The sequence below is a fragment of the Pleurodeles waltl genome, chromosome 5, assembly GCF_031143425.1.
Source record: "Pleurodeles waltl isolate 20211129_DDA chromosome 5, aPleWal1.hap1.20221129, whole genome shotgun sequence".
NCBI lineage: Eukaryota > Metazoa > Chordata > Amphibia > Caudata > Salamandridae > Pleurodeles > Pleurodeles waltl.
The window spans coordinates 865,400,994-865,426,020 of NC_090444.1; the positions used below are offsets into that span (position 1 = coordinate 865,400,994).

At 42.2% G+C, this 25,027-nt stretch overlaps 1 protein-coding gene across 2 annotated transcripts in view; it reads right to left on the minus strand.

Moving 5' to 3' along the window:
- LOC138296104 (zinc finger protein 75A-like) overlaps window positions 1-24,422 on the minus strand; it is a 333,312-nt gene extending 308,890 nt beyond the window's left edge. For both annotated transcript variants that reach the window (XM_069234960.1, XM_069234959.1), the window contains exon 1: window positions 24,129-24,422. In XM_069234960.1, the coding sequence (XP_069091061.1) occupies window positions 24,129-24,155 (27 nt within the window). In that variant the 5' untranslated portion in view covers window positions 24,156-24,422. The remainder of the gene's footprint in view (window positions 1-24,128) is intronic.
- Window positions 24,423-25,027: the final 605 nt, after the last annotated feature.

Genomic DNA, 25,027 nt, shown 5'->3' on the forward strand with positions numbered 1-25,027 from the left:
TGTGTAAGGGCTACCGTCGTGCAACCATTACACTCATGTCTAGAACACCTACCTATGTCAATTATGGGTAAAATGATACCAGGAATAGCCAGATTGGTGCCTAAAAACCCAAAAGGTAGAGGGAGTGGGTAGGCACCTTTATGGCAGGGATAGCCATAATGAAGTCAGAAATGCCCACTTTTCTTTAAGGCTATTGTATCCCGCACCCCACACACCACAGATAGCTTTCAAGCCAAATAACTAGTTGACACAAGCTACTCCACCTCTCTTCCGAAAGAGGACTTCACCATGGTAGGATGTGCAGAAGTATGGTGTGTGTAGTATGCACCTCAACTATATGTTTAGCTTTGCTGTTGCTTTTTATTATGCCAACAAGCTCTTTTTATTCCCCATTTGTTACCATGAAGGGTTGAGAAAAGTTTGAAAAATGCCTCTCATTAATGTGAAAAGCACAATTCACACCTCCCACCAGAAGGTATGTTTTTACATATGTGTATGCAAATGTTCCTTTTATGGACATGCTTGCTAATATGTTTTTCTAACTTGCCATATGTTTTCTAATGTTCCTACTATGGGCATTTTAAGATATTCTTATGACAAGTGCTGTGATGTAATAACGTGTTTTCCTGACTACTGCTTATGTTGCAGAATACGGAGTAACCTGTGTGTAATGTGGGACTACTGCTAGGTTGCAGAGTAACTAATGTGTAACGTTCTGACAACTGCTAAGGTAGCAGGATAGTACTGATATGTGATGTTTGGTCTGATAATTGTGTTGTGTACAATACAGTATATTTTCATATAATCTGGTGTTGTGTTTCCTTTGTGATGGGGATATTGCGTCACATGTGTTGTGTGTGTTGTGCAAACGCTTTACACATTGCCTCCGGGTTAAGCCTGACTGCTCGTGCCAAGCTACCAAGGGGGTGAGCAGGGGTTATCTTGGACGTGTAACTCCCTTGCCCTGACTAGAGTGGGTAAGTTCTGCCTGGCTGAGGTGCATACCCTAGCCAACCAGAAACCCCATTTTTAACACTTTACATGTGACATATCAGCTGGGAATTGCCAACCCACTTCTTCATATATTCCAACATATGCAGGAAGCTCTACAGGAAGCACAATTGATTTCCTAATAATATTAGCAGAAGTCGTTACACTTGTTTTCTCGAAATGTATGAGTGACTACAAACCACTAATAATTACATTAAAAAGCGACTAGAAAAAAGCCCCAGAGGAGAAAGTAGTAAGCAGATATATCCATAGAACAAGCGGCTGAGAGTTAAGTGGGGGTAACGTGCCCACAAATTTATAGCAAGGGATTACAAAAGGAAATATGAGCTCTATAATGGCCTGTTTAATGGACGACTTAGATCCCTAACTATACTAAAGTTTGAAGTATAGTATACTAAGTTTGAATCCCTATGTAGGTCAGTCCCAGGTGAGTTAATTAAAACAAAATGCCCAATGCACGAGACTCCAACCAATCGTTGGTTTAACAAGTTCCTGCTTGGTTGCCCATAAACAACTGAAACATGCCCCACAATCAATCCCACGTTCCTAATCAAGCATCAGAGATGCTAGGCGCCAATATAGCCAAACCTTAGAAGAAAGGAAAAAAAAGAAATCAGAACTAAAGCTTGGAATTATTTAATTGAGGCAGCAACTCTTAGGGATTGCAGTACATTTTGGGAAGTGCTAAATCACCCCATCTTTGCCGTACAAGACGATACAAAGATTGTACAGTTAATTCTGGAAGATGAATGGTGAAACACTTTACAAAAGTATTTCAGCGAAACAATAGTAGTACACAGGGCCAGGATGTTTATAGCAAATGGAACTAGATTTGACCCCTCAGAAGTTTACTTTTCCCATACTCTTAAGTGAAGTAGTTTTAGCTTTTAACAAATCTGCCCTAGAAAAAGTGCCAGGACCAAACAGTGTCCCGGTAGACCTTTTTAAACCTAACATCCTCCTAATGAGGCCATTATTTACAAATGTCCTAAGGAGTGCAGTCACAGGCCAGAGTCATGGAGATTGGCCATCATAGTCCCCGTTTTAGAGAAATGTGACAAGTCATCATCGGCATGTTACATGCCAAACTCATTTATTGTCTCAAGGGTGAACATTTTTGGGAGGGTAATTATGGTCCGATTAGAGACCTGGACAGAAGATAATAATATCCTCTCAATAGCACAGTTTGGATTTAGGCCTGGTATAGGCACGGTCATGTAAGTACTAAATCTACATCTCATAAGAAGTAAATATGTGATGGTAAATAACCAGATGTTACACTTAAATTTATAGATCTAACAAGAGAAATAATCCAGAGCATGGGGGCCGATTTATAACTTCTTCACCTAGTAAGGCGCTCACACCAAGACTTGAAAGTAACTGTGCAATATAGCACCCAAGGTGAAACATTGTCATATCTAGATTCCTTAGGAAGAGCGAGACAAGGCTTCTTTCTAGCCTTTTTCCTTGTTTTGATTTATATAAATGGAATAACTAAACATCTAATTAAATAGGAAAGGACTTGCCAAAAAAAAACAAAAACGGATTATTCCGATTTTCTGATGGCCCACACGGCAAATGGCCTTCTGAGCTTATTAAAATATTTTGTAGAATTCATGAAAGACTTAGATCTAACAGTAAACTATTCAAAGTCAGATGTCAGGACATGTGGGTCACCTGGTGTTAAGTCCAAGCATTACACAATGGAAGGACACGCCCTTGGAAAGGCTATATAGGGACTTTAACTATCTGGGGGTAATGTTTAGCTCCTCAAAATCCCTCACGTCAGTAGAGTCTCAACAACTGGACAGGAATATTGAAGCAATCTTTCGTTTTGCACAAAACCTAAAACAAAAACCTACAGCACAGCTCTCAACTTAGTGTAAAAGCAGAGTGTACCTTGGCTGCCGTTTATGAAGCGAAAGTGCAGGGGTCCTGTAAAGCAGGTGCTTTACAAAGCACTGAAAATGGCTTTGCTTGTACATTGTTAGCAGCCCCCCCAAAAAAACTGAGCAAACCTTATATGCCACAAGGAATTAGGCCTCCTACGCCCAGGCTACCTGATAGGGGTGGCCCCACTTCTTTTCTGGATGAAATGTTGGCAAACACCAGAGGCGGGGCTGGTAAGGACATACATCGCTGATTGCTTAGCCCAAGATAATGATTGGAAGATACCCTGGCTTGGGGATGTTAAAAGTGTGTTCCTCAAACTGGGCCTTGAGGCGATGTTTTCAAACCCACAAAACCTTGGGTGAAAAGCAATGGATATAGTGAAGCAGCACTTATTTGAGGCCCAGATGAACGAAAGACTATGGAGAGCGCAGACAATGCTGGCGGTTGAGGTCTATCTTCAAATCTCAACAGCCCCCAATATGGAACCGTATTTGTTATGGATTGAAAATCCTATTTACCGCTCTTACCTTGCATATTTTAGGGTAAACCTGATCAATTTAAGAGTTGCTTCTCCTGAACAGTGCGTTTGGCAGCATAAATTGCCTCCATGCCATTGTAACAATGCATAGAAACAGAGCATGCAACACTTTACATTGTTTTGCACTTTATACTTTAGCCCGAGATCTGCATCTATAGTCCCGGTTTTAAGTAGGACAAACTTTAAACAACATAGATCAGCATTACATTTTTTACAAAAATTATTATCGAAAGAGGTATGACATGCAGTTTTAAATTTTATTAAAAATGCTTTAGTTATAAGAAAGTAGTATGAATCTTTGTTGTAGTGAAAACAGAACAGAGCACTTCTAGACAAACTTCTTGGTCTATTTTATGTTTTCAATGATGAGTTAACCCCTCGTCAAATAGTCTCTTGGTATGCAATGTTGAAGATCTTAATACATTTTGGCACCACGTGTACGTATGTTAACCTTTTTTAAATGACTGGTGTTTATGCATTATGAGTGGCATTATTGCTGATCCACAATGCCCCTTTTTAAACATTCTTTGATTGGTAAATGTTTTAACTTTTTTCATATCTGACATGAGCGAAATGTTGGTGATATGCAAACTGCAGGCGCCATGTTCTTATGAGGAATTATAACTGTTATTTTGTTAGGCTTGTAATTTTTTCATTTTTTTTATATTTGCCTTTATGGCTTTTCGACGAATAAAAAAAGTTATTGACTGACTGACTATGGCCTATGTATTACTAATGAGGGTAAACATTCACGACATGCAGAACATGTAACTCATTTGTGTAATCACCCATTTTTATAGTGAATATATATTTTTTTTACTACTATCCAGCTGTGTAAGACACTGTTTAAAACGATATTAGCATGTATATTATTAAAATAATGCTTAGAATCACAGTGTGACTTGTTGTCTCTTTAAGTGAATTATTCAAACATTACATTTTCTTCAACAATGTCTCATGTGTCAAAGGTTTCACAGACCTTCTGTTGAGAAATATGTTTATTTCATGAAATTGTGGTTTACATTACATTTGTTTAAAGCACTCCATGACAACTGTGTCACCTCACTTTGTTCACAGAAGTGTATAGGTAACTAATGAATTGAAAAGACAAGCTTTACCCTTTCACTTAAATGCTTTATAACAGGCCTGTTAATTAAGCTACAACCTATCTGAAATAGATTTCTGCAACTCTTACTGTTTGTGCCCAATGTTTATCATGTTTATATGAAGTATTGTTTGGAATAAAAACATTACATTACTGGAAGTTAAAATCTGCACCATTTAACTTTCATCACTATCAATAACACTTGTCTTCAGGCCAACACTATAGCTATTTTTCAATTCCACATAGGTAATTTCTTATGTCATTTGATGAATTTTCACAAATTTTTTTCCACAAAACGTTCATCCACCTAAGTTCCATATTGGAAAGCTTTGAGGTACTTTGTAGAGTGTTTGTGGGGGGCTCAGAAAAATGTGGGGGCAATTCCCTTGGGAAATGTTAGACAACGATATAGAAAAACAGCTGAAAAGAATTACACCAATTCTGGCAGAAAGCAAACTCTTTCTCAGAAAGTGTGTTTTTTGTGATTTGGTATAAATCTGTTCAGCCATTTTTAAGAACTTAAGGCTAAAAATGTATAGATATATTAACAGTAAGTGTCCAGATATCCTCTGATTGGCCACTTTAACCCCTTCGCTGCCAGGCCTTTTCCTCTCAGGTGCCAGGCCTTTTTTTGGCTATTTGGGGCAGTTTGCGCTTAGGCCCTCATAACTTTTTGTCCACATAAGCTACCCACGCCAAATTTGCGTCCTTTTTCCCAACATCCTAAGGATTCTAGAGGTACCCAGACTTTGTGGGTTCCCCTGACGGAGACCAAGAATTTAGCCAAAATACACTAAAAATGTTTTTTTTTTTTTTTTTTTAAAAAGAATGGGAAAAAAGGGCTGCAAAAGAAGGCTTGTGTTTTTTTCCATGAAAATAGCATCAACAAAGGGTTTGCGATGCTAACATCACCATCTTCCCAGCTTTCAGGAACAGGCAGACTTGAATCAGAAAACCCCATTTTTCAACACAAATTTGGCATTTTACTGGGATATACCCCATTTTTACTATTTTTTGTGCTTTCAGCCTCCTTCCAGTTCGTGACAGAAATGGATGTGAAACCAATGCTGGATCCCAGAAAGCTAAACTATTCTGAACAGTAGACACAATTCTGAATTCAGCAAGGGGTAAATTGTGTAGATCCTACAAGGCTTTCCTAAAGAAATTAACAGCTGAAATTAAAAAAAAAATTGAAATGGAGGTGAAAAAACCTGCCATTTTTTTCTCCACGTTTTACTCTAACTTTTTCCTTCTATGTCAGATTTTTTAAAGCAATATAGCGTTACGTGTAATGGACTCTCCTGGTTGTGGGGATATATAGGGCTTGTAGGTTCATCAAGAACCCTAGGTACCCAGAGCCAATAAATGAGATGCACCTTGCAATGGGTTCCCATTCTATACCGGGTATACAGCAATTAATTTGCTGAAATATAAAGAGTGAAAAATAGGTATCAAGAAAACAATTCTATTTCAAAATAGGCACAAGATAAGGTGTTGAGAATCAGTGGTTATTTGCACATCTCTGAATTCTGGGGTGCCCATTCTAGCATTTCAATTACAGGATATTTCTCAAATAGACGTCTTTTTTACACACCGTCTTACATTTGGAAGGAAAAATTGTAGAGAAAGACAAGGGGCAATAACACTTGTTTTGCTATTCTGTGTTCCCCCAAGTCTCCCGATGAAAATGGTACCTCACTTGCGTGGGTAGGCATAATGTTCGCGACAGGAAATGCAACAAGGACACATCACATTTTTACATTGAAATATGACGTGTTTCTTGCAAAGTCCCTAGCTGTATGTTTTCTTACCCAGAATCCTCAGCAAACCTCACATTTAGCTTTACATTTTTTTTTTTTAAATCCCACATTCCTGTGTGGGATTACTGCACTGGGACAAATTTCCTATCACTCAACGTTCCCCTCAGTCTCCCGATAAAAATGGTACCCCACTTGTGTAGGTTTAGCAAAGTGCCTGTGACAGGGAAGAGCCAAAAACATGTCAAAACTGAGGGGGAAGGGGGGGGGGGGGGGGGGGGCACACGAAAGCGGGTACAAAAGGGCAGTTTGAAAAAAAACATTTTTAGGCTTTCAAGTGCAGCAGAATTTTTATCGGTATAGATGAGACAACGCTGGGTGGTAGCGATTTTGTAGATTCATGCAGATTCCAGAAGGTTCCATCACAAAAATGTGGGAAAATGTGTGATTTCCAGCAAAGTTGGAGGTTTGCAGGGCATTGTGGGTAGGAAAATGGTGCAGGTGCATGTGAAGCACACCACCCTGGAATCACCCAGATGTTTAGTTTTCAGATGTGTCTAGGTCTTGTGGATTTTTCTGCACGGCAGCATCCCAAATTCCAAAAAGTGCAGCCCTCACCATTCCAAGTAGGATGATATTGAGAGTTAGCCAAGCTATCACGGCCCAAATGTAAAACCAAAACCCCAAATAATCAAATGTCCTCTTGCTTGCCATGGAATAAGATGTTTTTGTGTGAGGGGCGAGCTGAAAGACTGTTTACCCCCTTCAGTTGGGGTGGGGGTATAACCAGGCCCATACTGGTTGGTAGCCACCTCCCCACTATTTTATTTTTTAAATTCCCTTTCACTTTCTGACCCCCAGGGTGTTGATCGGGGGTAATTGCCCCATCTGCTTTGGCCCCATTTATTTGGGGTGGGGACATGGCCATACCCCCACCCTCCTATCTTGGGAAACAAAATCTTCCCTGGTCTCTGGTGGGCTTTCTCCCCCCTTGGGGGCAGATGGGCCCTTAAAATAATAGGCTGATCAGACCCCAAGGGGGGGCAGATATGGCCAATAGTAATGTGCCCCCATGGGGAACGACCCTTGCCAAAGGGGCTGCCCCCCAAAACAAAACACACACATACACACACACCAATCCCTGGTACTTAACGAAATAGGCCGATCTGCCCCCAAGGAGAGCAGAAATGGCTCCAAAAAAAAAAACCAGGGGAGCGACCCTTACCTAAGGGGTCGCTCTGCTTGCATAAAATTGTCGCAAAATAAATCCTAGTGGTTTCTGCCCCCATCGGCCTAATAAAAATAGGCCGATCTGCTATAAAGGGGGGCAGAAATGGCCTAAAATAAATGTGCCCCCCAGGGGAATGACCCTTGCCTAAGGGGTCGTTCCCCTTGCAGGAAATTAACGCAAAAAAATAAAAATCCCTGGTGTCTAGTGGTTTTTGTCCCCCTTAGATTGCCCTAACAAAAATAGCCCTGGCCTAAAGACAATTTGCCCCCCAGGGGAGCGACCCTTGCTTAAGGGGTTGCTCCCCACATATAAAAAAAAAAAAAAAAAAAAAAAAAAAAATGCCTGGTGTCTAGGGTTTTCTGACCTCCCTCCTCCCCGGGGGCAGATCAGCCTAATTACAACAGGCCGATCTGCCCCCAGGGGAGGCAGAAATGGCCTATAACAAATTTATCCCACCTCCAAGGGGAGCGACGCCTGCCTAAGGGGTCGCTCCCCTCACTTGAAACTGACAAAAAAGAAATCCCTGGTGTCTAGTGGTTTCTGACCCCTTGAGGGCAAATTGGCCTAATAAAAATACGCCGATCTGCCCCCAAGGGTGGCAGAAAAGGCATAAATTTAATTTGACCCACAGGGGAGTCACCCTTGCCCGGGGGGTCTGGGTCGCTCCCCAGAGATATATAAAAAATGTAAAATAAAAAAAAATTATATCCCTGGTGTCTAGGGGTTTCTGCCTCCCCCCGCGCCTGAGGCAGATCGGCCTAAAAATTTTTTGCGGCCCTTGCCCAAGGGGCCCCTCCCCTCATGTATAAACTTAAATAAAAAACAAAATTCCCTGGTATCTAGTGGTTTCTGCCCCCCTTGGGGGCAGACTGACCTAATAAAAATAGACCGATCTGCCCCCAAGGGGGGCAGAAATGGTCTAAAAGTAAATTTGCCCCCAAGGGAGCAAACTTTGCCTAAGGAGTCGCTCCCCACATACATAAAAAAAAAAAATAATAATAATCCCCGGTGTCTAGCTGATCAGCCTAATTCTAATAGGCCGATCTGCCCCCATGGGGTGGGGGGGCATAAATGGCCTAAAAATAAATTACCCCCCAATGGGCCACTCCCCTTATTCAATCACACACACACAAAAAAAATCCCTGGTGTCTAGTGGGCATTTCTGCTGCCCGATCGCATTGTGGGCAGCAGAAAAGTCTGAGAAAGTGATTGAAACAAAGGAAAGGCCTTTCTCGGCCCCTCCAGTGACCAGAGGAGAAATTACAAATGCATTTCATCAGATGCCACGGCGGGTCAGGGAGGGGTGGGGGTGGAATGGGAAGCGATTCCCCTTTCATCGCTGCCCAGGGGTGTGTAGTGAAAATAGGTATGTTTGACCATTGACTTTGTGTTTCACCACTGTGCATAATAGTTGTTCAATGTTCACTAGTTGCAGATTACATTTAGTATTCAGTTTAGCTGCCTACTGGCCTTATCATGGCGTTAGACATTGCAGTTGAGACATTGCAGAAGGCTTTTTCCATGATTGTTTAAGCTATAAAAAGGTGGCCCTGCTCAGTAGCGAGGGGAATTTCCGAGACCTCAGTCAGGATTGGACGTCAAATGCCTGACATTTTCCTGTGAGGGTGGAAATCTCTTTCTCGCAGTTGAACAGGGGTCATCAACTTGCTGGCATGAGAAAGATGACGAGCCTTGGCAGACCCTACGTGATAAATTTTGACTTTATACTTTGCTTCGCAATTATGCTATAATATAATCACATATATTTGCTGTGTACATTGCAGTTGAGAATCACTTTCATAGATTTTCCTTTCATTGCTGTGACTAATTTTAAACGTGTGCCTTCAACCTACTAATCTCCTTCATTTTTTAGGAACCTCGTGGTGGAATAATAATAAATGTCTTCTTTAAACTAAGAAGTGCATTCCAGAGATTTTTTTCAGCTCGGTTATTAGTAAAAGCAAAACAGGGAGGGGGTGCCAGGACCCCGGGACTAGCTCTTCCCCCATGGGCCCCTAGCTGGACGTAACCGTTACGTCCAGGGAACCAGAGCGGTTAAAGTGGACTAGTCAATACTGATTGGTTGGTCACAACCTGAACATTATGTTGTGGCAGCCATTTCAGTCCTTGGGGGCATAGTAGTTATGTCCTGAAAATTATTTTAAAAATTATACGGAGTAGAGTGAACACACTCTGACCCCAAAGGCACTACCCCTCGTTTGGCTGGCCAAAACATTGACAACATGTTGTGGCAGCTATTTCAGGACTCTGGGACATGGTCCTAACTGTGAGGAAGCCAGTCTGTAAGGGTCACAAAACACAGCACATATAAAGGAAAATAAAATATCTTAGTCACAGACCTGGGCAAAGGAGGGTATGGAGGAGGGGATAGGGGCCACAAGTGCCGGTGGGTGGGGCAGTGGTAGCTAAATGGACCATGGAAGGACGGGGGGGTACGTACACAGACAAAAGAGGGAGGAGAAGAAGGCAGGAGCAACACGTTCATTACGTCGAGCAGACAGAAGGGGCAGTGGAAGTATTACACACCATGGAGGGAGTAGGCAGGAGTACACACATGAAGAACCGAGGGAAGGTGGGTAGGGTAAGAGAGCTGTCCATGCAGGGCAAAGTTGGAGGGGCAGTGGCAGCACAACAGGCCATGTATGGCAGGCCTGAGTGATAGTCGCAGCACAACATGCCAAAGTGGGCAAGAGGGAGCGAGCGTGCACAAAGGACCATGGAGAGCAGAAAGAACAGGTAGGGATTGAACTCAGACAACAGAGAGCAGGGAAGGCTGAAGGGGGTAGTGGCAGCAAGCAGCCCACAAAGGGCAGGCAATAGGGGCAGTAGCAGCGCAACAGGCAACGCAGGTCGGGCTGGAGGGGCACTGGTAGGACAGATTACCATGAATGGCAGGAGGGAGGGGACAGGGGCATGGATTTGGACTAGGAAGGCAGTGGGCAGGGACAGGAGTAGCAACGGACCATTCTGGGTAAGCAGGAGGGTCGGTGGCAGCTCAATAGACCATGGAAGACAGGAGGGAGGGGGCAGGGTCACTCACACTGAAAATGAAGTGCAATGGGAGCGGGGCAGAGACAGCAAGATAACCCCGCAGGGCAAGCTGGAGGGCCAGTGGCAGCACAATGAACCATGAAGGGCTGGAGTGAGGAGGCAGGGGCATGAACTCGGATGAAAAGGGGCAGAGGGAAGGACAGGGAGAACAAACTAATCACAGAGGGCAAGTGGGAGGGGCAGTAGCAGCACAAAGACCAATCAGTCTAAGAAGTAAAGAGCACCGGCATGGCATCGGACCATGGAGGGTCAAATGGGAGGCAATGTCATGCACATGGAGAAAGGAGGTTAGGGGCAGAGACAAGGGTAGCAAGCAGACCATGGGGGGCTGGCCGGCACAAGTAGCATAATGGACCGCAGAGGGCAGCTGAGGGGGCAGGAACACACACACAGAGGGCATTGTGCAGGGTGCCTGGGGCAGCAAACTAACTACGGAGGGCAAAAGGAAGGAACCAGGACACAGCCTGGATAACAGACGACAAGCAGGTAGGCTGCAAAGGGAGTAAGCTGACTACAGAGGGCAGGCTGCAGTGGGATGCCCACTAGCAGTGGATGATCCTGTGCCAACCCACGGTTGTGAGTGTTTGAAGGGTGTAGGCAGTCAAGGTGATGGCCGAACATGTTCAAAAAAAGCCTAGAAATCCACTGAAAAAACAAGGTTAAAGGGGTGTTATAGTTATAGTCCATCCTATGCTAAACTTGAAGATGTTGAGTTAATGAAGCAGATTAAAACATTTAGAACAGTATTGACAAATGCTCCCTCAGTCAACTGAAACACAAACTCAGGACGGACCCAGCAAAAGACTAAATATAAGAACTGTCAGACAGCATTAAACTTAATACTTGTGTGCACTGACATATTCAACAGTAAAGGAGAATGCAGAGCTGGGCCGAGCCCTGCTAAGAAAAAGTCCCCTAACGCCGTCAAAGACGGTATCTCCAAAGAGCATTAAATCAGAAGTTTCTCCCCTTCTCTGCAATCATTTTGAATTGGTTTGTCAATTATGATCACAGCCCAGGTTAAGTCCACAGGCCAAACGAAGAGACCTGTGATTACTCTTTGCCAGTCTAAAAATGGATAGAAAATATTCGGATGCTACACCCTGCAAAAAAGGAAGGGGGCGGAGGGAGGGGGGAGTGAAATCAGATATTCCCCACAAAAAGCTCACAGACACTCCTCTTCCCTAACTACATCTCTACAGAACCCTATGATGTTTTGAATCATGGAAAGATCATCAAATTATTAAAAAGCAATAAAGAACTTTAATTCACCGCGCCTTCACACACACCGCATACATCAAATTTCTAACACAGAGGGGCCCTCAGGAAGTAAAGCCGACATTAGTAAAATGGCTGCCTAAGGAGACAGCAGCAGCTCTCCTGAAAAATTACATTTCTTCTTCTAGGGGTACAACCCTTATCACAAAACTAGAGGAGGCATATCCAACACTCTTGTTGAAAGACCTCAACTTGCCAATTGCCAGGTTGCTCCCAAAGGAGAGGAGGACTCCAGTTTTCTCCAAACTGAAACCCCATAACCCAGTTTGTTAAGGGCCAAAGCTGGCTAGAGGACTCAATTGTTCAATATCAACACAATCCCAGCAACGATCCAGACTAGAGTTGGCTTCCTGCTGCTCTCAGCGGCCAGTCAAGGAAATGAATTAAGTCCCACAAAATGAGCTCCTTAGCCGCGGACACCCGTTCTGAATCTCCACAAATTTTTTCCTGGGATGTGAGTGGGCTGAAGAACAAGACCCAGGAGGAACAAATCATAAATTACTAGAAAAATGTAATGCCATACTCTTGCAAGAAACAAGGCCTCAGACTTACTACCACTAATAGGCTTTTGTGAATTTCAAGAGTTTTGATACAAAAGTTAAAGTCAAAGGACGCCCTCAGCTTACACAGCAACTGATGTTAAGGTTAAAGCAACTATTCTCAACTTAAATTTTCCTTGACTACTGGGAGTAAACCTCGAAAACTGGTCAGCCAAAACCAAAGATTTGTTAATCATTTTGAAAATTTACATTAACTCAGCATGAAGTAAAAAAGAAAAATAGTAAGACAGTTGCAGCCTTTGTTGACCACTCCGAAGGCAAGTCATAGCCAAGCAGAATTCGTCCTTTCAGGTGATGGATGTCAATACAAATCTTCTACTTTTACCACATGGTGTTTAACAGATTGACTCACAAGATGTGACATGGCAGGATTAATTTAAAAGATCCCTCAAGGCTTCAATCCAACAAATTTGGCAAAGAGATCTTGACTTCAAGTGTAGCCATTAGTATGAGTATTTTAAATGGGGGTTTTGCCACTGATTTTCCACTGGTAAATACCTGCATTACTGCCAACGCAGGCTCTTACCATTGACTTCACCATGGCTACACTTGGACTATTTGAGTTAATAAGCTCCTTCAAAATTAGATCTGCACCCTGAAAGTGACCACTGTCTGCAAGTAAAAGTTCTGTGCTGCGGAACACAGTTTTTTTTTTTCAAAAGGCAAGATCACTACTAACTTCAGCCACCTCAGAAAATGCAAAAAAAAAAAAAAAAAAAAAAAATGCCAAGATCATTTGACACATGAAATAAAATAGCAATGCAAAGCTATAAAAGAGCATGCCAAAAACGCTTCTACCGATGTTGTGTTAGCATGAGAGTGCTTTGCTAAAAAAACTTCTCAATCTCTGTCCCAACACCTCGTGTCACAAAGGGTGGTCATTAAAAAATCCAAGACATTAAAAGAGATGGGATCTGCCTGTTTAAGAACAGAAATAAATAGGCATCAAAGAATACTGAGGAAAAATACTGGGAACCAGTTTCTTACATAATAAATGTAGGACCATTATGCATAAGTATAAAAAGTGGACTTGGGATTCCAAGATGGGACACCTACAATGAGCACTGGGCAAACTTGATCTACCTTAACGGGGCAAAGAATTCCAAAGAATTCTGGAAGACAGTAAACAGCTTGGAAAGAGGCCCTCACATTAACTACAACGCCAACATAAGTGAACAAGTGTGGATTCTTCACCTCAAAGAACATTTCAGGGTGACAGAGGTGCCTTCAAAACTACAAACCCAAACTAATCACTCCAGCTTTGCTTCAAGTGGGGCAAACAAGTGATGAAGTAACCTTGTTCACTGTGCTACAACTTCAAACAATAAAAAAAAAAGAGCAAAACAAAGTGATCCATGGCCTTAATGGACTGCCACAATTACTTTTTAAGGCGGTCCTAGCATTCTCAGTGGCATCTCTTACCCCAGTGTTTAATTACATCACAAAACTTACATAGCTGAGTAGTGGAGGGGACGATTCTTCATCCAAATGTCAAAGGTGGTTGTAAATCGGATCCACTGAATTGTAAACCAACGACTTGCAAGGCAAGGATCTTTTGTGAAATTCTGTTTCAAACTTAAAAACGCTAGCTCCAACCTGTTGGATCACATGCTTTGGCAAGAAATATCCATCTCTGTCAAGAAATCGACTTTCAGAGACTATTTTGAAAATAGTATAAAGTCTCTCCAAGTTCAAAAGTTACTGCATCTGGCTCTTTCGCAGTTCTCAAAAAACGAATTAACAACTGCATATGCCAGTTATCTTTCCTTGAAGACAAAAATATGTTCACCAAGAGATATCATGCTCAAGCTTACCTGCACAGCTGCTACTCAAAATTCACTAAAACCCAGTTTATGAACCAGCACTTGGACGGTCTGCCAACTCGGGACTATTGGGCCAAATGACTGGTGAAGAATACAACAAAACGTGCAGATGGTGTCACCAACATGAATACATACTGCATGCTATCTGCATTTGTCCAGTACTTCTCGCAGAGCGTAGGCTCCTGCTGCACTTCCATTTTAATATTCTGGGAGTGTGCAGTTGTAGACAAGCTGTTATTGAGTGCTAGAATGGGAACAACATCAGACTTAACAAGACTATCAAATTGTCAGCAGTTGAGCAAATGCGGCAAAAAGACACTAATCCACAACAAAGTAGCTTCTAACAAACAGGTCTTTCAAATCTGGACGTATACGATCGTATTTGTACCTTTTTCCTTAGCACTTGCACAATGGCACTTCAAGAACAAATCAAGTTTTAAAGCAAATTTAAGTAGTACAATGAAAATGACTTTTTAGTACCCTGTACTTAAGGGGAGTGTTTTAACTAGTCATTTCTGTAGTTTTTTTTCAAATATGACATATACTTTTGCAAAAGATTTAATTAAATGCGCAATAAAAACTTTTTGACATGTGTACAGAATCCAATTGGTAAGACATCACTCATGATATGGAAAATAACATTAATGATGACATCACTGATGACCTCATCCAAGTTACTGCTCTTCAAATCACTCTATAAACCACTCCATCATTTTAGAAAATAAAGTAATTAGTAAATGGCCCACAAACATATGCAGCACACATTGACTGTACGTGCATATTTGCAACTATGAAATATAAAACGTTTAGTTCTGGAAACAAGTTTGATTCAGTATGTTAAAATGTACATGGTGCACAGTTTAAGCACTACCAAATTTTTAAGTACACAGAGTACTTCACTTAAATAAAGTAAAGATTAAGCATAACAAGTGTTACTTGCAGATGCATGTTATAGATAGGCTGTGGCTTAAATCAGTCCTTTAATAAATTGCTGACTGCAATAATATTTAAAGAGACATTATGTTCCTTATGCACCTGAATACCAGTCACAAAAAAAAAAAACAGTAAATCATCATATATTAATGTGGGTACTTTCACAGATCTGCTTTATGTCCTGTAGGTCACAAGTGGTTACATCCGTTAGCACTACGGAAGTGAAAACTGGTTCTAGGTGTAGCAAGCGGATATCTTCCAGAATGAAAAGTACATAGCAATGGTCATCAGAGATGTAATTTGAGACATTTTGGTTTTTTAAACATTACTTTTGAAACTTATTTCAACACCCAAGTACGACAATATTTTTACCTTTCGTTTTTTTTATTATGTAATACATAGTAATCATATATCAGTGGCGGCTGCAAATATCACAAAATGTTAAGTTGTGTATCCTAAACATAATGTTCTTGAACTGAAGTTATTTGTGGGGAGAGCTACTTTAGTTTGCAATATAAACAATTACGTGATATCAAGTTAACAAGTTTAAGTGCCTCATATGATTTTTTCTATACTATACTCCACGATCAACTAATAATAGGGACACGACACACATGGCATAGCTTAGGACAGGTTCTAGGTCCTTTGCCAATGACTAGATCTTGCTGTGGGAAGCCTTCAGCTGCTCCTAGCAGGCTCTGGGTGCAGGGTGTAACCTTCAGCTTTGTTCAGAACCCAGTAATGGTGGGGTTTTTAGCACAATGTCTCCTGTAGTCCATGATATTCATATAATAACGGTTCACTGAATACAAAGGAAAGTTTGAGTTTTCTTTACATTTTTGATTAAAAATGGCAATAATGAAGCCAAGAGAGACAAGACCAGGGGAAAACCATGGAGTCATCTATGGTGTCCCTTTAAAAACAAGTTCACACTCGCCCTTCCTACAACCACTACCACAGGTCCATTCTACACCTTTTTATGGGTGAGGGATTCCCTATACCCCTCAGTTTTAAGAAAGCCAGTAATTTGTATCCTTTATTAGGCAGAGATCAGGAACCACAAAAAGGCAGAAAGAAAAAAGAGACACAGACACAGTGAGAAGACAACACACAGAGGAAACACATCAACGTCATGATCAAGGAGCCAAGTTTTGTCTCCTTTGCGAATTGGTTGACTTTTTCAGAAAATTAAACTAACAGCATTTCTTTCCCAATGTTAATGACACTGCAGAGAAAGAGGACACATGAGTAAAGAAGAGATTAACTTTCTGCCCCTCTCCCTCCTCCATCCCCAAAGAGATTTTTAGAATTTAAGGAGGTTGCGCGCAAGAAGGCAGAGGCTTAGAGACAAAGAAAATCAGAATATTTCACAATATGTCCCACCAGGAAAGAAGACCTTTTAGAAGATCTCAAATAAAACTCACTAAGAGAGAGATCACAATTAAACTAGCAGATTAAGTTGAGAGAATATGGATACAATTAACTTCGGATTATAGAAAGGAGTGTAAATGTGTATTCGGAGCCAGGAAAAACTACAAAGTCATCAACTCGGATCCCATTTTGGATCTTATGAGAGAAATCAGCGTAATGGTAGCAGAAGCAAAAATAGGAGGCTTAAGAACACAGAACCAGTGATACCATAATTTCAGACCCTCCCCTAAATACATAAGAGTAGATTTCCAGCCCCACCTCCCGACCCTCTATAGCCTCGAGGATTGGGTCAGCACTACAACCATTGCCACAGTTAAGTGATTTCTATTTGAAACCACTACTTTAAAATGCACCCACATATGTAAAGGACACCAAGAACCCACTGGTCCTTTTGAAGGATGTGGAGTATGATCAATCAAAACATTTTCTGATGCATCTCAACATCAAGAGCCTGAATACAAGTTTGCCTCAAGGTGATACTCTAAGGCTGTTAAAGAAAATACTATTTGCTGAAAACTGTGAGTCCCGCAATTTCAGATTGGAGTGTGCTAGACTAGCCTTAAACAAAATATAGTTCAAATTTGAGGAAACTCTCTGTCTCAAGGTCCACAGAACATCTATGGGGAGCACTTTCACTCCTAGTATAGCAGGATTATATGTACACCATTTTGAACAAAAGCACAATCTAACCTGAGAGTCCCTTCAGATCTAATATTGTTATCTGGAAAAGGTTTATAGATGATGCATTGGTTATAAGGGAAGGGAACAGAGTATCCAATCATTTTACCATGGCTGAATATATGCAATGCAAATTTGAGATTCACCTGTCCTGTTAACAAAGAGAAACTGACCTTCTTGGATGTAAGGATTTTTCTTGAACAGGTGGGGCTTTCTTCTGATATTTATCATAAAGTGCCAGGTAAAAAATAACCTTTTAAAGTCTGATAGTTTTCACCCAAGACCATTGAGGGAGAATGTCATATGCGCAATTCTTGCGCCTGGGAAGGAACTGCACAAAAATTACAGATTACAGAAGCAGGTAGTCTTGCTCTCTTAGAAATTAAGAGAATGGAGTTATCCAGAACAAATCATACAGAAATCTATGAAAATTGAAAGGAACCAGAACAGACGGGACCTTTTGGAAACTATACACAGGGACGCTAAGAAGGACAGACTGCTCTATATAACCACCTACAATATAGCCTGGGAAAAACCAATATCTACTGAACACATGAGCAATGTCATTTGAACAACCCATGTTTCCACATAAAAGGAGACATAGGGCCTGATTTAGCTTTCGGTGGACAGGTTACCTCGAAACAACGGTGACGGATATCTCATCTCCCAAAACATAAATACCATTATTTCCAATTGGAATTTATATTTCGGAAGAGGGGATATTTATCACCGTTGTGACGGAGTAACCTGTCTGCCGAAAACTAAATCAAGCCCATAGTCTTAAAGATGCCTTATTCATCCTAGAAACCACCCTATCGATAAGGATACGGTCATGACACCTAATTTATGAGGCATCCCAAAGATAAGGGGCCACTACCATTGTGGTCACTGTAGTGCCTGTAATCTAACATCACACACAACGTTTTGACTTAGGATCTCGACACATCATGGCTAATGAAAAAACATACAAACAGCAATTCTGAGAGCTATATGCATGATCACATGCCCTTGCTTTCTTAGATATATTGGTTTGACATGTAGAAAGATTAAAACTTTCATTTGGTAGGACAATGCCACCAAGGAGGACTTTTCACCTTTATTGCTGGGGACCACATGTAATATTAAAAACACAACAAGGACGGCTATCTCAGAGTTATGACTCGAGTCACCGAAGGGTGGCTCAAGTTGGTGGTACTCTATAATAAAGGTGAAATGCCGGAGTACTGCAAGGTACTAAAGTAGTTCATCTGGATCTCAGTTTTAACCAGTAAGTATTTCATCTAAGAACTCCCTCCTGCTCCGAATCTACCTGGAGGTTGAGTTCGCCCTCGCGGCTTTGTCCTACCAGGGTGGGGGGAGGTAGCCGATGATGAAGCATGACAATAACAGTTTTTTTAGTGAGTTTTATTGGTTTTTAACGTTTTTACCCATTACTGAATTACTGAGCACTTTGAATTTGGCTCTCTTTTCACCCCTAACAGGCTGGGGCAGTCTGCCCTTGCCTATTCATTGATATTTTATTTCTCAACTTGCCTGTACTGCTCCCCCTCACTGTTCTTGCCTGATTTTCCTCCATTTTTACCTTCACCACTGCCAGCTTGCAGTCTCGAGGTAAGGGTCGGTTACAGCCCTCCTCGTTTGGCACTGCAGCACGGCGGCAGGAATTTTGGGGGAGAAACTAGTTGGCGGTCTAGTTTCTCCAGGGTAGTTTTGACCAGCGTCTCCCTGCGCGGCCGCCCCAATGGCGCACCAAAGGCGCACTTAAGGCAAGCCTGTCTGCGCCCATCCGCAACCGGATGGGGCCGGGTGGCAAAGACACTATACATTGAAGACCTTCCCTCCCTTTCTCAAGTCCTTTTCTACACAAGAGCTCCTAGCCCTTGAAAATGAGTCTACTAATACGCACTGCACTCTTATGGATCCCTATCATGTTAGTTCTCTTAAACGTGAGGTATGTAGTTGGAGCTCCAACATAATGCCCAAGAAAGGCTGCCCCCTACTTAAGAAACAATTGCTGGGGCGGAACAACAAGTTGATAGGCAGTGAGCAAACTAATATTAATTGTGGACTTATTAATGCAGGCTCGCTGAGTAAGCACACACTTGAAATCAGGGAACTGATTGAAATGGCTAACTTCGACTGCCTCTTTATCACAGAAACCTGGGCCAGAGAAGACTATAACCCAGATTTCTTATTGGCTTCTCCCCAGGGTATTCCTTTTCAAGATTAGATAGGTTAGAGAAGAGAGGAGGTGGGCTTGCGGTTTTTTTCAAAAATCACTTCTGGTGCACGTTCGAGGGGCTCAACATCAGTCAGACTATTTGCGAAGGAGCTTTCTTTAAGATCCGTCTCCAGCGTGCAATTCTTTTTGAGGGACTATTACTATATAGACCGCCTGGCCCCAAGAAGGATTTTCTTTCGGCCTGGCCTTCTATACTGGAATCCATGATTTTGTCTACCAAAGCTATTATTTTGGGCGATTTTAACCTTCCTTTAGAAGATCAGTCCGATACAGCTATTTGTGAATTTATAAGTATGATGCGGAGTCTGGACTGGCACATCGGGATCTGACTCCATCACATCGTGCAGGGCATACACTTGATGGTATTTTCATTCGGCATGGAAATAGCACCAGGTCAGTTAATAGGGTCCTTGACTGGAATGACCATGATTTGTTGTCCTTTACGTTAGCAGGCACAGATACGGTCACTAAAACACTTTCTGCGACAAGACTCACGAGACCATGGCATAAGGTGCAGGAGACTAGCCTGGCCCAGGCTCTTAAGTAAGGCTGGGAACAGGCGAAAGCGCTGGGAAGTTCTAATTTGGAGACCTTTGAGATGGGAACTAGAGCAGCTATCGATTCTTTAGCTCCTCCGGCTCTATCTGATCCTAAACAAGGACGCCCTCTATCCGCTCCTTGGTACTCTGAGAAACTTAAAAATCTGCAGAGAATTTATCGTAGGCAAGAGCGAAAATGGCAGATAATAAAACCAAGATGGAGAGAGATAAACTCCGGAGTACTCTTGAGAACTATAAATTGGCCATCAGATCAGCAAAAACTGAATATTTCTCCTGCATTATTACAGAGGCTCTCAGTGTACCGAAGGAACTGTTTAAAGTAGTTCGCTCACTCACCTCATCATCCCCACCTCCTAGCTTAGAGAATTCAGAAACCTTTTGCCAAAAAGTAGCAGATTTTTTTAAAAATAAAATCTTGCAATTGCAGGCTAATTTTACACAAAATACTCTGGAAGCAGAGGGGGGCATGCTGGAGGATTCAGTGCCACTGGATGCTGTGAATACGCTAAATAGTTTTCAGCCATTATCATCTAAAAGAATCTCTGAACTACTAGCTGCAGTAAATTCTGGCTCTCCAAACGATCCCTCCCCTCCGCGAATTTTCAAGTTAGTCCCGATTTGATTTCTACTGCCCTCGAACCAGTATACGCAGACATTTTGCAGGAAGGATGCTTTCCGGAGTCCTGGAAAGAATCCATTGTCATCCCATTAATCAACAAACCAGACAAGGATGTTACAGATTTGTCTAATCTCCGTCCGATCTCTCTGTTACCTACCTTAGCTAAGATTCTAGAGAGGCACCTTAATATGGAATTAGCAGACTTTTTACAGGCTAATGGCAGTTTGGATCCTTCCCAACACGGATTTCAATGTGCTCATAGCATGGAAACCACATTGATTTCCTTGGCGGACATTATTCGCAGAAGAGTTGATCAGGGGGAAAGGTACCATTCTGGTACTGCCAGACTTGTCCGCAGCCTTTGATACCATATCTCCGCAACTTCTTATCCAGCGTCTGTATCAGGCAGGAGTAAGAGACAAGGCACTTGATATTCTCAGGTCCTTTTTGAACAATAGATTGATCACAGTATCTTGTGGAGACCTCAGTGCAACCCCTTTTCAATTGCCATGCGGAGTCCCTCAGGGGTCTTCTCTTAGCCTGACTCTATTTAACCTTTATGTTGCCCCACTGGCTAGCTTGGTTCGTTCTTTTGGCTTTCAGATTGTGTCTTATGCAGATGACACGCAGCTGATTATCCCAGTCCCTCATAAATGGGAGGAAACGAGGGACAGATTTCAGCAATGTATGACTGCTATTAACAGCTGGATGCGTAACAATTGGCTCAAATTAAACGGAGACAAAATAGAAATTATCTTTTTTGGTCTCAACAGTAACATTTGGAGTGCTAGATGGTGGCCGTAGTCCTGTAGTGTGTGCCCGGTTCCGCGCACTTCAGCCAGAAATTTGGGGATGGTATTTGACAGCTCCCTTTCGTTTGAGCAACAGGTTAACCAAACGGTTAAAGGCTGCTACTGGGCTTTGAAAACTCTGAAAAACATATATTCGCATTTTTGCACGAAAATCTGAAAGTATCTGTGGTCCTGGCATTAGTTATATCTAGACTAGATTATTGTAGTGCCTTACTGTTAAACATCAGTAAAACTGCCATTCACAAACTTCAACTCATTCAGAATGCGGTGGCGCACTTGATCTTGACTCTTCCCTGTTCGTCTTCAGCTAGTAGCTGTCTTAGACATCTTCATTGGTTACCAGTTGACAATATGGATCATGTTTAAATCCCTTTGCTTAACATACAAGGCCCATCACTCAGAAGGATGTGAATATTTGAGTTCAGTTCTACAGAGATATTTACCATTGAGGAAACTAAGATCTTCATCTAGACTACTGATTGCGGGTCTCCGCTGTTATAGGGCCAGGTGGGGGGACAGAGCTTTCACTGTGGAGGCGGATAGACTCTGGAACTCTCTACCTCTTATGATTAGACAGACAGAGACCTACTTCGCCTTTAGAAAGAAATTATAAACTTGGCTCTTTTCCCTCTAGGGTGGGATTTTTAAGCTCCACTCATGGTCTCTTGCATATCTTACTAGGCCTAGCGCTTCGATGCTATCAGCAGGAATGCGCTCTACAAAAGCTATACAATACAATACAATACAGTACTAATAGTTGTGGGAGGGTTCCTCTTCCATAAAGGAATAACGCCTCAGAAAAGAGGAAAGCAACTCCTCATAATTTACCGTGGTGTAGGTAATCCCGATATATGGATAAAAAGGAGAATCTGAATTGACTCTCTCTAACTTTTAAAGTCACACTCAGTTGTGTTGGTTATAGCCCAGAAATTAACACAAACATTTCCTGCAGCAATCACAAATGCATGCAGCCTCCCGTACCTTGCAAACTACCTATGCAGCTTGTCTTTACAAGTTAATTTCCGCCCGATTTGCGGTTGTGGGCACATTTTTATCTACCCGATTCGCTAATGGGGACCACTTTTATTCTGGTGCTCATGCATATATTCTGTCCAGTCCAACCCTATCACCAGTACTTATGATTACCCTGAGGATCACACAATGAGTCTTGTGTCACAAAGGTTAACCCTAGGGGTTGCTGTGCAATTTTGAGCGTACAAAAACTATGGGAACTATGACCAGTGTCAGAAATGTAACTACAAAGGACTTGACCCCCTTTTTCAACAGCACCAGAGAAATCCAGACCCTACATGTTCCCTGACACGCTTTCCCAACGCACACCATAGTGCCATGAAATGCTGTCCTCTCTTTTCCTGACTGCACCATTTCATGACCCACATGCCTGACTCCGCACTTCATTTGCTGCAGACTTGTGAGCGCCATGAGGTGCTGCCTTCCCCGACTGTCTAGAAGTGTGAAAGAAAAGACCACAGAAAGGCGGAGAAGATGTATCTGTGTTTAGGTTCCCAACTCCGGGTAAGGCACTGCCACATTTTTAAAAGGCACTCTCTCTACATTTGCTGCCGCTCTGCTTTCAGCCATATTTAGTACATGTTTTGTTTAGCATCCAACAAGTATTTTAACCAAGTCAGAGTACTTTGACACAATAAATCTGGATTATCAATATACAATCAGGCGAGTTAGATTTTTTTTTCTGACCATAAATCCATTTAGGAGAGCTACCTGCTTCCCGGAATATATTGCTTTGCATTTTACCTAAGCGCCCAGTCGTTGCTTACCTTCGTAAATGAAGTGCTTCCAACCAGGCTCCTACCGACTCGTAGAACAGGAAATTACAGGAGTTACTATTACACGAACTCGGTAGCACTTGTAATGAACCTTCAAAGGAAGAAAAACAGATCTTGCAGCGACTCAAACCTGTGGCCTCCAGGTTGCGTTTGGCCTTTGACAGCAGATGCCTTGACTCCCTGAGCTACGGTACATTGAGTTGTTTAATAAAACTGTTCGGAAATATATATATATATATATATATATATATATATATATATATATATATATATATATATATATATATATATATATATATATATATATCACTATTTCACTTAAAAACTTTGATTGCACATGTTTATTGGAGAGCCTGTTCTCGAAGATCCATGGCAATTTGTATTCAGTCAAAGTCCCCGAGGCGGACCCTGTTATACTACCAAGACCCCCCCCCCCTCCCACCCTCCAGGAATGTATTGTCTCCGACGTCCCTGCCCCACTACAGGAGAAACCTAAAATAAGGGCATTTGCGGCCGAAAAAAGGCTGACGCGTTGCCAGTAAAGAATGGGTGGCATGTATGTTTTTTAAATCCAGAGAAGGCAGAACCCATGGCAGAAATGTACCGTTACCATGTTTAAAGGAGGCATCAGAACAGGACAGCTGTGAATCACGGAGCGTAAAGCGGTAGAAACATCAACAAGGCAAACCAATTTATAGTCGCCCATCTCCCAGAGCGCGTTGATTTACCAAGCGCTGTATAAAACAGAGGCGATACTAAGCAATGTTCTTGCCTTACCTCTTCTGCACTCTGCCGGCGGGGCATTGCTCTAGAACGATTTTGAATGGATTTTACTCCCGATCTACGTTGCAATGACGACGACAGGTCCTAGCTTTTAACTAACGGGAAAAAGATGATAGTAAAATTAAACACCACAACACCTTTCTTTCAATAAGCGACACAGTGCCACATTGTTATTATGCACATGCTCAAAAAGCAAGACACTGTCTCTCGGGCATGCGCGTGTTCAACGAGTGCGCGCATTACAGAGACACTAAAAACTCCGCTCTCAGCAGAGTTCCTCTCTGTTGTTTTATCCTATCTTACGCCCACTGAGCAGTGAAGGCTCCGATTGGCCCACATTTGCTCTGCTCACATTGGACGCAGGTCTAGCAGGCTTTAGCTTGGGAGGCAGGCCGTGATTGGCTGCTCCCGAGGCACGGGAGAGCTAGATAACCCTGGTGCCTTGTTTCATTAATAGAAGTGCATTAAAAACAAGCATTTACAATGCAACGGGTCACGCGTTTGCTCATGTTAGAGCTGATCGCGTTGTAAACTCCTAACCCGACTTTTCATCTATAGGCAAAAGTGCTTTTATGTACGTAACCGAAAAAGTGAAATTAACTGTGTAAAGCCTCGACTTCTGCCAAGCGAAATCGCGCTAGGAAAATAGAAAAAAAGTAGTCCACAATCAGACAGAAAACAGTGAGCCTCGCATGTTTTCTGTACTTGGTCGCTGCGCTCGAGGAGGGTTAACCACCGGAAAAGGCATGACATGTGCATGCCTTCCACTAATGAAAGCAAGCAGATTTTACTAGGCAAGCCCCCGAAACAATCAAACACACTGACGTGATGTCTGTTATGTTTGGGGGACCGCCCCATGTTCCCCGGCGCACAGGGCTGTTTGTTCTCTAAGC